This window comes from Ranitomeya imitator, chromosome 4 (assembly GCF_032444005.1).
Source record: "Ranitomeya imitator isolate aRanImi1 chromosome 4, aRanImi1.pri, whole genome shotgun sequence".
Classification (NCBI taxonomy): Eukaryota; Metazoa; Chordata; class Amphibia; order Anura; family Dendrobatidae; genus Ranitomeya; species Ranitomeya imitator.
This window is the reverse complement of record NC_091285.1, coordinates 600,314,293-600,328,219: the sequence shown is the minus strand read 5'-3', so window position 1 is coordinate 600,328,219 and position 13,927 is coordinate 600,314,293. Positions and strand designations below refer to the sequence as shown.

General features: G+C 45.0%; 2 protein-coding genes across 2 annotated transcripts in view; one reads left to right on the top strand and one right to left on the bottom strand.

The window, feature by feature from the left end:
• Nucleotides 1-13,927, top strand: part of LOC138676852 (uncharacterized) — a 98,433-nt gene that overhangs the window by 23,311 nt on the left and 61,195 nt on the right. The window lies entirely within an intron of this gene.
• Nucleotides 3,296-13,927, bottom strand: part of DUSP11 (dual specificity phosphatase 11) — a 37,374-nt gene continuing 26,742 nt past the window's right edge. Inside the window, exons 7-11 of the mRNA XM_069766513.1 lie at nt 13,422-13,497; nt 10,736-10,837; nt 7,551-7,685; nt 7,138-7,236; nt 3,296-3,911 (exon numbers count right to left, since the gene is read on the bottom strand). Coding sequence (XP_069622614.1) covers nt 3,689-3,911; nt 7,138-7,236; nt 7,551-7,685; nt 10,736-10,837; nt 13,422-13,497 — 635 coding nt within the window. The 3' untranslated portion in view covers nt 3,296-3,688. The remainder of the gene's footprint in view (nt 3,912-7,137; nt 7,237-7,550; nt 7,686-10,735; nt 10,838-13,421; nt 13,498-13,927) is intronic.

Sequence of the window (13,927 nt, the reverse complement as noted above, 5' to 3'; positions counted from 1 at the left end):
GAAGGGGTTAACTAGTGGGATAGTTTTATAGAGCGGGTCGTTACGGACGCGGCGATACCAAATATGTGTACATTTATTGTTTTTTTTTTTTTTTACATAAATAAATGGATTTATTGGGAAATGTTTTTTTTTTTTTTAATTTGGGGATTTTTTTTTATTTTTTTTTACACATTCTATTTTTTTTTTTTTTACTTTCTAACATTGTCCCAGGGTGGGACATCTCTGTATTAGATCAGATCGTTGATCTGACACTGTGCATAGCACACTGTCAGATCAACGATCTGACAGGCAGCTTACCTGGCTTTCCAGCGCCTGCTCTCAGCAGGCGCCGGCTAGCCAGGTCACTTCATGACCCGGAAGGAGTCCGGCGGCCATCTTGGATCCGGGGACTCCTCCCGGGTCACCGGAGCAACGCGATCTCATTGCGTTGCTCCGGTGGGAGAGCGCAGGGAGCCCCCGTCCCTGCGCGATCCCCCTCTATGCCGCTGTCACTACTGACAGCGGCATCAGAGGGGTTAAATGCCCGCGATCGGCGATAGCGCCGATCGTGGGCATTGCTGCGGGGTGTCAGCTGTCATATACAGCTGACACCCGCACCCGATCCCCGTGGCGCTCAGCGCGAGACCACGGTGATCGGTGCGCCGTACTAGTACTGCTGCTGGCACTAATGCAGTGCCGGCAGCGCAGTACTAGTACGGCGCGTGTCGCGAAGGGGTTAATAAGTGGAGAAGTGCAGATGTTATTTTGATTTAGGCCAACAGAAACAACACCTGGTATCACAGACAGAATTCATAATCGGAGTACAGATTCTAACGAGAGATGAGCGGACCTGTGGAAGTTTGGGTTCTGTTACCCGTCCTGTTCGGGTAGCGGAATTGGCTTCCCTCAGAACTCCGACCAGGACAACAGACTTCCAGAAATCAGTGTTCAGCACCAGACATTAACTGTTCAAGTTCGCTGATCTCTGATCCTAACTGAAAACCAGACTTACAAGGCTGCCGGGTTTGGGCGAGGAAACTTTCAGCCAGTCTGGACATCGCGCTCCACAGTTACCCTGCAGGTAACATGTTAGGGCATGTTAGGTTAGGCTATGGGTTGAACTAGATGGACTTATGGTCTTCCTTCAACCTTAATAACTGTGTATGTAACTATGTAGATGTATGAAATTGGCCTAACATTTACAAATGTTTAAAAAATAAAAAGTCATGAACAGTAAATGTTCTTTCATTCTAGAGAACCATGCAGTTGCTCGTGCCAGGAGGAAGGTTCAGCCATTTAAAAAAAAGAAAAGAAAAATATATTGTTGATTAGTGATAGACACTCAATCCCCAAAAACAGGATCACATGGTCTCCATAGTCTTAAAAAAGTGGTGTGTCAGTACACTTTAATAAATTAGAAATTAAGGAAAGCAGTTCTGTCCTGTTTTTGTCAAATTATAATTGAGTGTTCTTTACTTTACAACATCCTCTAAGGAGGGACGGAAGACACGGCTCCTTTCTCAGGAGTTGTAAGATCCAAGAAGTCGCACTCCCACTGTGAAGTCCAACTCCTCTACCATACATGTGCATTGTGGGAATACCCCAGGACCTTGACTGGTACAGAACAATGGCTGAGAGAAATTTCGGCCATGGGAATTTTTCAGTAACACATATGTCACCATGAGCCGGTTTAACAAAAAATCCATAAGAATCTTCTGCTGAAACTGTCTAATTTTCAACTAAAAAAAGCCACAATTCTTACTTTATCATCAGAAAATGAAACAGAAAAATTACGACAGGCCAAAAATTACGAGATGAAAGTCTCCCATTTAAGTAAAATATAATAAAATCATAAATAGTCCAAGATCCAATGACAAAAAAGAGTACATGTATAAAACCAGCACACAGAGGAGGGTGTAATGTACACCGGTTCCTATTCGGGGATGAATATCGAAACCAGTCTGTCAGATTGCGTAGGCATTTACCTCAAAGTAGATGTGCTATAAACCATAGGCAAAACAAGTAACGGTCCTTTCAGACTAGTGACTGGCGGCACTTGACAGCCGATCAGTTACGGGATTACCAATTGCTCGTAAAATAGCAAATGTCAACACCACTTTTCAGGTCCGCATGGAACCATCTGTACAAGACCGTTGAGTGGACAGAGGCTGCCAATTTATTTCTTTTTAGCAGCACAGGTCCTGTTTACAGGACAATCTGCTGCTTACAAGTAGGATTTTTGAGGAGCCCAAATGATCATTTGACTCGAATGAGAGACAACCTGTTTGGACTTAAAGATTATTGTGAAAGGAGCGTTCCTAGGAAAGTTCATTCACAATCGTGGAGTATAAATGGACATCTCTCTGCTGAATTAAACCAAAACTGAGATATAAAAAAAAAAACAAAGTTTGCACAGTCCCTACATAAACAGAAGGGTCAGTTGTCAAGAAGTTGATCACAAATGGTCCTGAAACCTTTAGCAATCAGATGTTACCTGTGGATAAATCCTGCCATTAAGTGGTTAATTTATCTGCAGGACCACCATATGGGAACCCACCACATTGGACATGGTTCATGCAGATTACACGCATGTTCATACGAGAAACTGAGCAGATTGTTGGAGTAGTTTGGTAGTAAAACATTTGTACTTGAGTTATTGATTTAAAGCCCTGCTCTATGCTTGAGTCTAGTGGGTGCTCCTAAAGTGACTGACAGCCGCCCCCTTTCTGAATGTCATACAGGACTGGCTGTCAGTCAGTAATTGGGACCACCCACTGGACTCCAATACATAGAGCAGGGATTAAATACCGTACAATTGCCACAATCTAGACATCTGCTCCGATCCCCTTGCTCTGTGACATAGTACCTACAGATCAGATATATTCAACGTGACAGATTGGGGTTGAGTTTATAAAAGGGACCGACTTAAAAATGGGTTTTCTACATTAGCTACAAGTGGTGACCACAACTTAGTTACTAAGGCCTTGCAGCTGGTTTTCCCCGATCACATCTCCTTTAAGACATGGAGAAGACGACACTCATGTTCTGAATGAGAAGATCCGATAGCTACGTGTGCATGGTGGTTAAACACAGCGACATACCTAAAATGCAGCACTTACAGAATGTATTGACCTATACACATGGATACCACCTGGTCTACATAAGGAAGGTTCCCCACTCACTTGCGACAACCACTGGAGAATTTACAACCTCCCTTTTGTTGGCAGATGGCCATCTCAACCGACTCTCCCAATAACATGAGCGCTTGCTCGGCTGAGAACTCCAGTGTTCGCCATGAGAGAGCCACTACTGGACATCCCTTCTGGTAGTTTATCTCAGGGAAAACAAGAAGGATCAACAGTCCGAAATCAAACATGCTGGATTCTTAACTTCCCCAACAATCATCTTTGGGGGGCCCCATACACATTAGACTGTTGGCCGAACACGTCGATATGGGCTGACAGTGTAAAAGTGTGTGTGGGGACCCTATAGTGGCAGTCCTTTCTTTACACGATACATAAAATGAGGTCAGATGGCACGGGCAAGTATCTTACCCTAAAAGTACAAAGCAAATATATTAGCAATCTTTTGTACACCCAATGAAGTCTTATCCCAAGTCCAGATTTACATTTTTAAAATATCTCAGCAACTCCAGAGTTTAAAAAAAAAAAATAAATAAATAAAAGTAGATAAATAAAAGCAGCACTTGTTATTGCCAGTGTTTCTTGGGCTGTCTTTTCTGGGCCGGTCTTGGATACCTCTGGTTCTGTTGTGAATGGGGAGGATGTACTGGAAAACTATGGCCAGGGTTGTGGTCACTCTGTGGAAGAGGGTCTGGTCTGCAGTCTTGAGGTGGCGCACCATTCACTGTCTCGAAAGCTCCATGTTGGGGGAAGGGTCTCTGTCGATAGTGCCGATGTCTCATAGGACCTCTAATTATGGGCAAAAGAAATGGACACATGACAACAATCATCAATACCTGATGTCAGGATCTGCGTGCAATGTGGTTACAAATATACAGGGACTTTCCACTACTGGACAACTCTCCATAGCAGTGGAAAAGTAAAAAGAAAGTAAGAAGACTTCTGGACTGTTCCTCTGATCTAGGTACTGTGCCCCCTGGTGGTCACATGATATAAAAGACAATGCCGGTCAATGAGCGAAGAATCAGTTTTTTTATTTAACCCCCAACATGTGACGTACAGTTACATCATCTGCCAGCCCCCGATTCTGATGCTGGCTCAGGGATCAGCCATCATCTGCCTTTCACAGCCAAGCGTGGAGCCGAGCTCCGCCCGCAGCTGGGAACCTGTCAAATACCGTTGTTAATCAACAACCCATTGGCACGTCCGCGACACCGACAGGTTGCCATGACATCTGGAGGTCTACTGAAAACACCTGTGTCCGTCATAGAACGTGGCTGACATTCACACCGGAGACCGTGACTTGCTATTCACAGCACTACTGCTATAGCCGGCACAAGTCCCCTAAAGGGACTAAAATACAAGAAAAAGTTTGAACACCCCACTTTCCTCCCCCATTAAAAAACAAAAGTGTCATATCACCACATTTGTAAAAGTTTAATCAAAATATTAAATTAACCCAATCAGTAAAAGATGTAACGAGAGAGATTCAAAATGTTTTTTTTCTCTCAGCCGCTGCAAAAGGCGCAAAAATGCAACAAGACGATCAAAACCTCATAAAGTGGTATTAATAAAAACATTGGTTAAGGGCGCAAAAAACAAGCGTTCACACAGCATTATAGTCCTCAGAAAGTCGAGACTTTAAAAAACAAAACAAAAAAGAACTTCCAATTTTTTCCCCACCCACCACACCAAAACAAACATTTTTACAGTAAATACAAAGAATCCCACACCGTTTCAGAACGGCACTCTTTCACCACACGTGGAGTTTATTTCCCTGCCTACCAGCGCATCACATGATAAAATGAATGTTGTCATTCAAAACTACATCTAGTTTCACAAAAAACAAGCAATCACATGGCTATAGTGACGGAACAATAAAGTTATGGATCTTGCAAGAAAAGGAGGAAAAAACAAAAGCGCAATCTATGGAAACGTAGAGAAAAAGTAGTGGCGCTAAAAAACAAAACAAAAAAAAAAAACACAGACATTTGGTCTTAATGCACGGTACGGGAGAGAACTTTTACATTGGTGGGTGCCCATCCACTAAGATTCCCACCATCTGTGACCTAGTCTCCCGGTACTTACCTGCACGCAACTGACAACCTCCGATCCTCACAAGATCTCCTTCTATACTCCCCTCTTATCTCATCTTCCCACAGTCGCATCCCCCATACTCTGGAACTCTCTACCCCAACATATCAGACTCTCGCCTACAGTGGAAACCTTCAAAAAGAACCTGAAGACCTACCTCTTCCGACAAGCCTACAACCTGCAGTAACCACCGATCGACCAAACCGCTGCATAACCAGCTCTACCCTCACCCATCCCTTGTAGACTGTGAGCGCTCGCGGGCAGGGTCCTCTCTCCTCCTGTACCATTATGACTTGTATTGTTTAAGATTATTGTACTTGTTTTTATTATGTATACCCCTCCTCACATGTAAAGCGCCATGGAATAAATGGCACTATAATAAATAGTAATAATAATCACTAAAAAGAAGCATTTTTGTACCCTTACTGACTGTAGTGACAATTCACACACTGAACTGCAGCTCCAATCATTCTCTATGGGACTGCCGGAGACAGAAGAGTGCACCAATCATTCTCTATGTGACTGCCGAGACAGCAGAGGACACCAATCATTCTCTACGGGACTGCCAGAGACAGCAGAGGGCACCAATCATTCTCTACGGGACTGCCAGAGACAGCAGAGGGCACCAATCATTCACTATGTGACTGCCGAGACAGCAGAGGGCACCAATCATTCTCTATGGGACAAGAGGGCACCAATCATTCTTTATGGGACTGCCGAAGACAGCAGAGGGCACCAATCATTCTCTATGTGACTGCCAGAGACAGCAGAGGGCACCAATCATTCTCTATGGGACAAGAGGGCACAAATCATTCTTTATGGGACTGCCGCAGACAGCAGAGGGCACCAATCATTCTCTACGGGACTGCCGGAGACAGCAGAGGACACCAATCATTCTCTACGGGACTGCCGCAGACAGCAGAGGGCACCAATCATTCTCTACGGGACTGCCGGAGACAGCAGAGGGCACCAATCATTCTCTACGGGACTGCCAGAGACAGCAGAGGGCACCAATCATTCTCTATGGGACTGCCGCAGACAGCAGAGGGCACCAATCATTCTCTACGGGACTGCCAGAGACAGCAGAGGGCACCAATCATTCTCTACGGGACTGCCAGAGACAGCAGAGGGGACCAATCATCCTCCATGCGACTACCCACTCGGGCAGCACGGTGGCGCAGTGGTTAGCACTGCAGCCTTGCAGCGCTGGAGTCCTGGGTTCTAATCCCACCGTGGACATCATCTGCAAGGAGTTTGTATGTTCTCTCCGTGTTTGCGTGGATTTCCTCCGGGCACTCCGGTTTCCTCCCACATTCCAAAGACATACTGATAGGGAATTTAGATTGTGAGCCCCATCGGCTCACAGTGATAATGTGTGCAAAACTGTAAAGCGCTGCGGAATATGTTAGCGCTATATAAAAATAAAGATTATTATTATTATTACCGCAGACAGCAGAGGGCACCAATCATTCTCTATGCGACTACCGCAGACAGCAGAGGGCTCCAATCATTCTCTATGGGACTGCCGGAGACAGCAGAGGGCACCAATCATTCTCTATGAGACTACCACAGACAGCAGAGGGCACCAATCATTCTCTATGGGACTGCTGGAGACAGCAGAGGGCACCAATCATTCTCTATGGGACTGCTGGAGACAGCAGAGGGCACCAATCATTCTCTATGGGACTGCCGGAGACAGCAGAGGGCACCAATCATTCTCTATGAGACTACCACAGACAGCAGAGGGCACCAATCATTCTCTATGGGACTGCTGGAGACAGCAGAGGGCACCAATCATTCTCTATGGGACTGCCGGAGACAGCAGAGTGCATCAATCATTCTCTATGGGACTGCCGGAGACAGCAGAGTTCACCACTCAATCTAAACAAGGGACACGGGAAAATGAAAAATGTTCCCTTACCTAAAATGGTGAGGTGGGCCATCTTCCATTTGCAAACTGTGTCTGGGATCTGGCATATATGGATGTGGAAAGCCAGGTGGAGGTACCATGGGACCATGACTGCAGCAGAACAACATAAGGACAGACATGCTTGTTATAGTAACGTTTGGGTTCCTCATACATTGTGCAGAAAGTGTTAAAAAGAAGGGTCATTCCAGCAGAGACGTAACTAGATAAGATGCAAATACCCCCTAAAGTATAGTGCAATGGAGTCTGCACCATCATCTGGACACGTAAGCGGGTCACTGACCGATGCCCATAACACGGTCTGCCCAATACTTACAGTGTCAGAATGCCGACAATGAACAATTAGGTGAAACCCCCAAAATATTATTTACTGCCACAGTGGGACAGAGACATGGGAAAACACTCACCTAGGATATCTCACACCATAATGTGGAAACCCACGACGTGGTCCCATCATTTGTAGTGGCGCATGATGCAAAGATGGATGTGCATACCGCGGCTCAGGAACCCTTGGACCCCATCTTGGAGCATCATGAGTGTGGCTGAACAAAAATGGAAAAATCCTTTAAATAGATTTTGTGCAATTAAGAAATCCAGATTCTTCCCACTTCTTTATCTGTGATATTAGTTAGAGAGGTTGTCCGAGCAAAAGGCGTTTGACATATTTTGCTGTGCAGAATCCAGTCCCCAGGTAATACAGACTGTCGCCCTCCTGGTCTCCATAGGCAGGGCAAGCAGTGATGCCACCATTCAGCCCCACATGACTATGGCTAGTGATAGGCAGCAGTGGTCAGGTAACATGTACCACTGGTCATTGAATGTTTTCATTAGGATGCATGCTTCAAGTTACCAGACCGCTGCAGCCCATCAAGAGGCCGCATCTATCCTGTGGCGGGTTGAATGGCGCAGTCATTGCTTTTGGCACCATTACGGGATCCATAGAGTTGCCTGCCCTGGCTCCAGGAGGGTGACAAATTGAGGGTATGTGCTATATTGCCATTTTTACAGAATCCAATCCCATGCACCTTTTGGCCAGGCAACCTCTTAAATGCTTGTTATACACATACATATCTTTCAATCCTCTTCTTTTCAAGCAATATTCTAGTTTCTGCAAAATGTATTTCTGGATCAGCTCAGCTTTCATGACCTCTGCTTGCAGTCATACAATAGAAACCTCTCATTTCCACAATATGTCCTGGCCATGTGATGGACACACGGGTGGTGCCAACAGGCAGAGGTCTATCACTGAGCTACACAGGACCCATCACAGGTAATGACACATTACATGACCAGGACAGGTTTCTATATACACAAGAAGGGGAAAGCTACCAGATCAAAAAGCCAAATGTACGTTGGGGGCTTTGTTCTTTCCACATCTGTGCCGTTCACCCCATCTATTGGTAAGCAATTTGAGACCACTTGGTCTGACTATCTTTGCACCTTATAGAAACGCCTTTTGCACTTTACGATGGGGTGCCTGGCATCGGTGGTTATAGTCATCATCCTATTGTTACATGCTATGTGTGGTGTTTATTTTTAATAGGAGATGTTGTTATTAATAAATTAATAATTTTTTAACCATAATACTCCCATCTTCCCTGACTTTTTTTACTTGTATATGGAGTTGGTTACTCTTTTTCCTTTGAGGATATTATATTGCACTACTTAGTGTATAGTCTTTGGATAATGTGGTTATCTGGTATTTATATAGAAGTAAACAATGAAGGATTCTATCGGATGCAAGAAAGCAACAATTTGGAAAAGCCATGAGAAATTGAAGAAAAAAATATAAAGTTTTAGGAAAGTTGTAAACTTTCTACAAAAAAAAAAAAACCCAAAAAACATTTACTTGCAAAAACAGAAGTATCACTTCAAAGAGTCAAAATTGCAGTGCTGAAGGATACCTGAGTGCTCTGGAGAACTAGCCCTCAGCCACAAGGCAGTTGGCTCACTAATACATAATGCGGCTAGTAAGTGCTGACATCTGTAACACCTTCTCCAATAGTAGCAACTATTCATAAGGAGTCACCACCACAGGTGGTCTAGATGCTAGTATTTATGGTGGTCTCCTTTTCATCCAAACCCCTTAGATCCAGAAATGGGGGTCTTTATTAGGACGATAATGACAACTGAGCCATGAAAACATTAGCAGGAAAGTCCTGACTGATTAATGATTGTAGTCCCAATGTGTGTCCTGGCTTCTGGCCTGGTGTGTGGAGACCTAAAGGAACGTACACAGTATTGTCACCGCCTGCCCCGAATCTCCAGCGCCTGCCCCGTGCATTGTGAACGTTACCGGACAGTTGCATGTCCTTAATCGTTCTGACTAAAGGCCCGTTCACCTGGGCAGATAACTGACTGATGAGCCTCCAAAAGAGCACTCATTCCCAATTGGTGGCATAAGAAAGCACGCTCCCGATCAGCACAAAAACAAGAAATCTAGTAGTCTTTTGGCCGATTGATAATTAATGGCCAACAGACCGGAAGCTGCATGAGGAAAGACTGATGTATTATGTGCAGAGTCGAATGATTTGTATCTAGTCAGATCACTGCTTGCTATGAGCAGAACCGGCTTTTGTACTTGCACCTCTACCCCAATCTGTGCGCTCCTTTTTGCACTAGCGCTAGGGGCGCATTCAAAATGTCAAAACATAGTTTTTGATTATTGGAAATTACTACAAAAAGATAGTGTCCATATAGCCCACTCCAGCTTCAGACAGCCCCCCAGAATCTCCGGTAAGAGCAGTGTCCTCTGGTTCTGTTTTGGAGTGCTCTGCTCCAATGCTGCCCTGTTCTGTTCGGCTGCAGCCAATCAGCCGGCTCAGAGGCTCCTGTCATCTAAACAAACAGAGCCACCGATTGTCTGCAGTGCTGGTGACAAACGAGAGTGTGGCAGCAGTAGAGAGCCAGCGCTGGACAACATTCTGCTATATCCCACAATGTTCTGAAGGGGACAATACCCTTACTGTAGTTAAACAACTCGGTTTTGTACTCTCTACATGTGACCATGATGATCTATTCCTGCGAGATTAATAGACATATACCCCTAGCTGTACTTCCCCAAGGCTAAGATGCAATAAGCTACCCTGGCCTTTGAACCATATGTATTTGGAAGAACTATACTGTGCATGGAGCCTTTAAGAGGAGGTCCGATCATGAACATTTCCTTTAGATAATGGCTACTCTTCCTGGATGGCGTTTCACATGTTACAACCCATTAGGTCAATGCCTCCATTTCATAACGAGGCATCAAGTCCTAAGGACGGTGCCCATGTCCTCTGTGATGGTGGATACGCGTGAAGGACGGCCATCAGACGGGAGATTGTTTGGCCGACAGCCGTCTCAGGTGATTTTATCAACCACGGGAGCGTTTGCTTGGATGAGCACGCCTGTGTTGTCTATGAGAGCGCCACCGACTGACAGCTTATCTCACAGAGAACGGCAGTCTGATATCACTCGCTCAGCGCCCACACATCAGATCGTCAGCCAAACAGTCAGGCAAGAATGTCACCAAGCACCTAACCGAAGTGGGGTTCACATACTTTTTAAAATGAGTGCATAATTTACTACAAATGCTAAATCAAGTGCTTACCCGTGACTCCTGGGGTGCTCCTCAGGACATGGATGCTGTTTTGCATTATTTCTTGACCAGTTTTTCTGATACGGGGCTTGATAGTCATCTAATGCAGCATTGCTTTACAATTAAGGGAAATAAAAAAATAAAATAATGAATTGAAGCAGCTCTAGCAATATAGTAGTGACCTGACAAGCGCACTGCAGCTGCACAGCCCCTGAAGTCAGTAGTTATCCCTAGGTCATGCCTTTATGATCGGTTGGGCCCAGAGTCCAGGACCGTTAATGTGAGGGAATTAAAATACAGAGTTACACTAGCAAGACAGACCCTTCATATTCACCAGCCCTAAAGGTCAGGCCCACACTGCTCACAACGTGGTGGCATCCCCTATGGCTACGTGCCATCACATGACGAGATGGGAAAAGATTGGTAACCACAAATCCTCTACTAGAAGCTCAGACCAAGGGGTTGTCATAGCCATGCGTCCGTCACATGAGCTGTAAGACGGCCATATACAAATACCTGCCGACCTAGTACACGATTGTGAGAGCAAGTAAACCCCAGCCAGACACCTGGCACCAAAAAGGATCGGGCCTGCTGAAATCCAACTGCCCGATCCTTCTCCTGACATCTGCCAACGAGTAAAGTCAAGACATCTACTCACATTTGTTGGCTGCCAAAATTGGTGGGTTTGGCCAACCTATAATGCTTTATCAAATATTCAGCAAGTGAGACAAAGTCTATTAGAAGTCCGAGTGCCGAGAACTTATCAATCACAAGAGCAGATATCCCGATGTGACAAATCAGGCAGATTACGATCTCCATCAGTCTTGATCAGTCACCGACAAGGAATTTGAGTGAGTGAGCAATAATAATTTGTTATTTTTATTCATTAAATGGATCATGCACCTAGCAGGGCAAATGTCACGGGATGCTATTCAGGCCATCAGTAACTATTCTTTGAGGGGCAGATTCTTCACCAGGACACTGAGGCCATAAATGTGTTAGAATTATCTGCCAAAATTTCCAGTGTTTGTGCAGCTGGAGATGTTAAAAGGGACTGTCAGCGCAGAATGACTGTTCAAACCAAGCCCAGGCGCTCGGGGTATCATGGCATGGCCAATCATTTGTGTACACCTTCCCACCTACTGCCCGCACCCCCTCTTTTTTGATTGACAGCTTGTTTTGTAGAGCCAGAAAAGGCTGAGAGAGATGGCAAACAAGTAGGTGGGAAGGTGCTGGTGCTTGGTTTGATAGTCATGTGCTGACAGTCCCTTTAAAGGAGTAACAGTGCCACTGTCATAGTGCATACAAATTTAGTTAGCTTATACTGAGCTTTAGTCCTTGAATTTTTGCAGTCTGAGATCATGTGAAACCAAGGCTCTGGGATTCCTTTCCCACCTTATACATATAGTTACGTCTAAGGCGGGCTCCCCCTGTTTGCTGTGGGCTCCGGCGTCGAGCCCGCAACTTCTCCGGCACGTCAGTTGATTGAGGTAGAGTGGCGATCGACCCACAGCTGTTAACATGTTAAATGCTGCTGCTGTCAATCTGTGACAGCACCATTTAACATGCTCGCGCCGGAAGGGTGTCACTAATCCCACCCATCGGCGCTTGAGTCACATGACCACGGGTTGCCGATGGGTTGACATGACAACCCAGGATGTGCAGCAGACCCCTGTGGTTGTCATTGACGGATTGCCATCCAGCGGTCAACGCTCATAGCAAGTGAGCATTTCTGCTACATAGAGCAGGGCTGCTGTTCAAGCAAGTAAAAGAAACAAGAAAGCAACATTACTATGCAACAAAGGGCAATCAAAAGATCACATCTGCACCAAAATGATACACTTAAAAATGTCAGCTTGGCATGCAAAAAATAAGCTCTGACCAACCCCAGATCCTGAAAAATGAAGATGCTTATGGGTCTTGGAAAACGGCAATTTTTTTTTTTTTTTTTTAAAGAAACTTTGGATTTTTTTTCCACCACTTAAACCCCCCCCCAAAAAACAAAAACCTATACATGTTTGGTATCTACGAACTCGGGATGACCCGGAGAATCATTACGACAGGTCAGTTTTAGCATTTAGTGAACATGGTAAAATTGCAAAACAAAAAACAACTGTGGAATTGCACTTTGTTTGCAATTTCACTGCACTTTGAATTTTTTCTGTTTTTCCAGTACACTATATGGCAAAACGAATGGTGTCATTCAAAGGTGCAACTCGTCCTGCAAAAAACAAACCCTCACATGGCCATATTGATGGAAAAATAAAAAAGTTATGGCTCTGGGAAGAAGGGGGGCAAACGTCCAAGGTGATGAAGGCGTTAAAAAGGGTAGTCAACAATAGGACCACTCCTTATTCCTGGCCCCAGGGTGGCAAAATTCACTTTCCTGGGTGACGCCGCTCCTTCAGACTCCACATAGCGTCCCCTGCAAATCACAGGAGGGGGGCATCATGCAAGCATCAAGCAATTTTAAATTATTTTTTCACTTACCTTTTCCCAATTAATAAAAAGTTTGTTTACTGGTGACAGTACCTAATATTGTAGCTGTGGTAAGAGTTTTAGAGTCAGGGTGCATTACACAAGTGAAAAGAACACGTCTGATGTTGCTGTGCATACGGTCATTATTTTTAGGGCTTTTAGGTCGGAATCGTGAAAGAGGTCGTGTGGACATATCCGAACGGTCAGGGTAGTTCCCTACCTTCTGGCGCTGCCATGTAAAAGGTCTTCTAGATAATTGCTTCTCTCTATGCTGTGGCCACGGCTGTTGTTAAATTCTGCAAAAGATGAAGTAGGATGTTCCTTACACAAAACAGCAAATGAATGAAGTGCGTTACCATTAGGTGGTATTCAGGAGAGACCACCAGCTGCTCAGCCCCTCTCCCAATCTACAGCAGCGTTAGTGCTAGAGGCGGCAAGTCTCTTCTGATTTTTATAGACTTCTTCCCAAGTGACTAATTGAAGCAACGTTTGGGTGGCTATATGTATTATTATTCAGTGATCACGGCAAGGAGAGAATAGCTGGAAAACCTCCGCAATCCTGTACTATCCAGCTGTACGATGATCAGGGAATGATGGCATGTGCAGCAACTATAAGGGCTTGTGCACACTGGGTACTCTGAAATGGAGCAATGTGTCAACGGCACAAATCAGCCGCCGATATTATCATTTGCACTGAAAACCTACAACACTGGCCACCTTATTCTG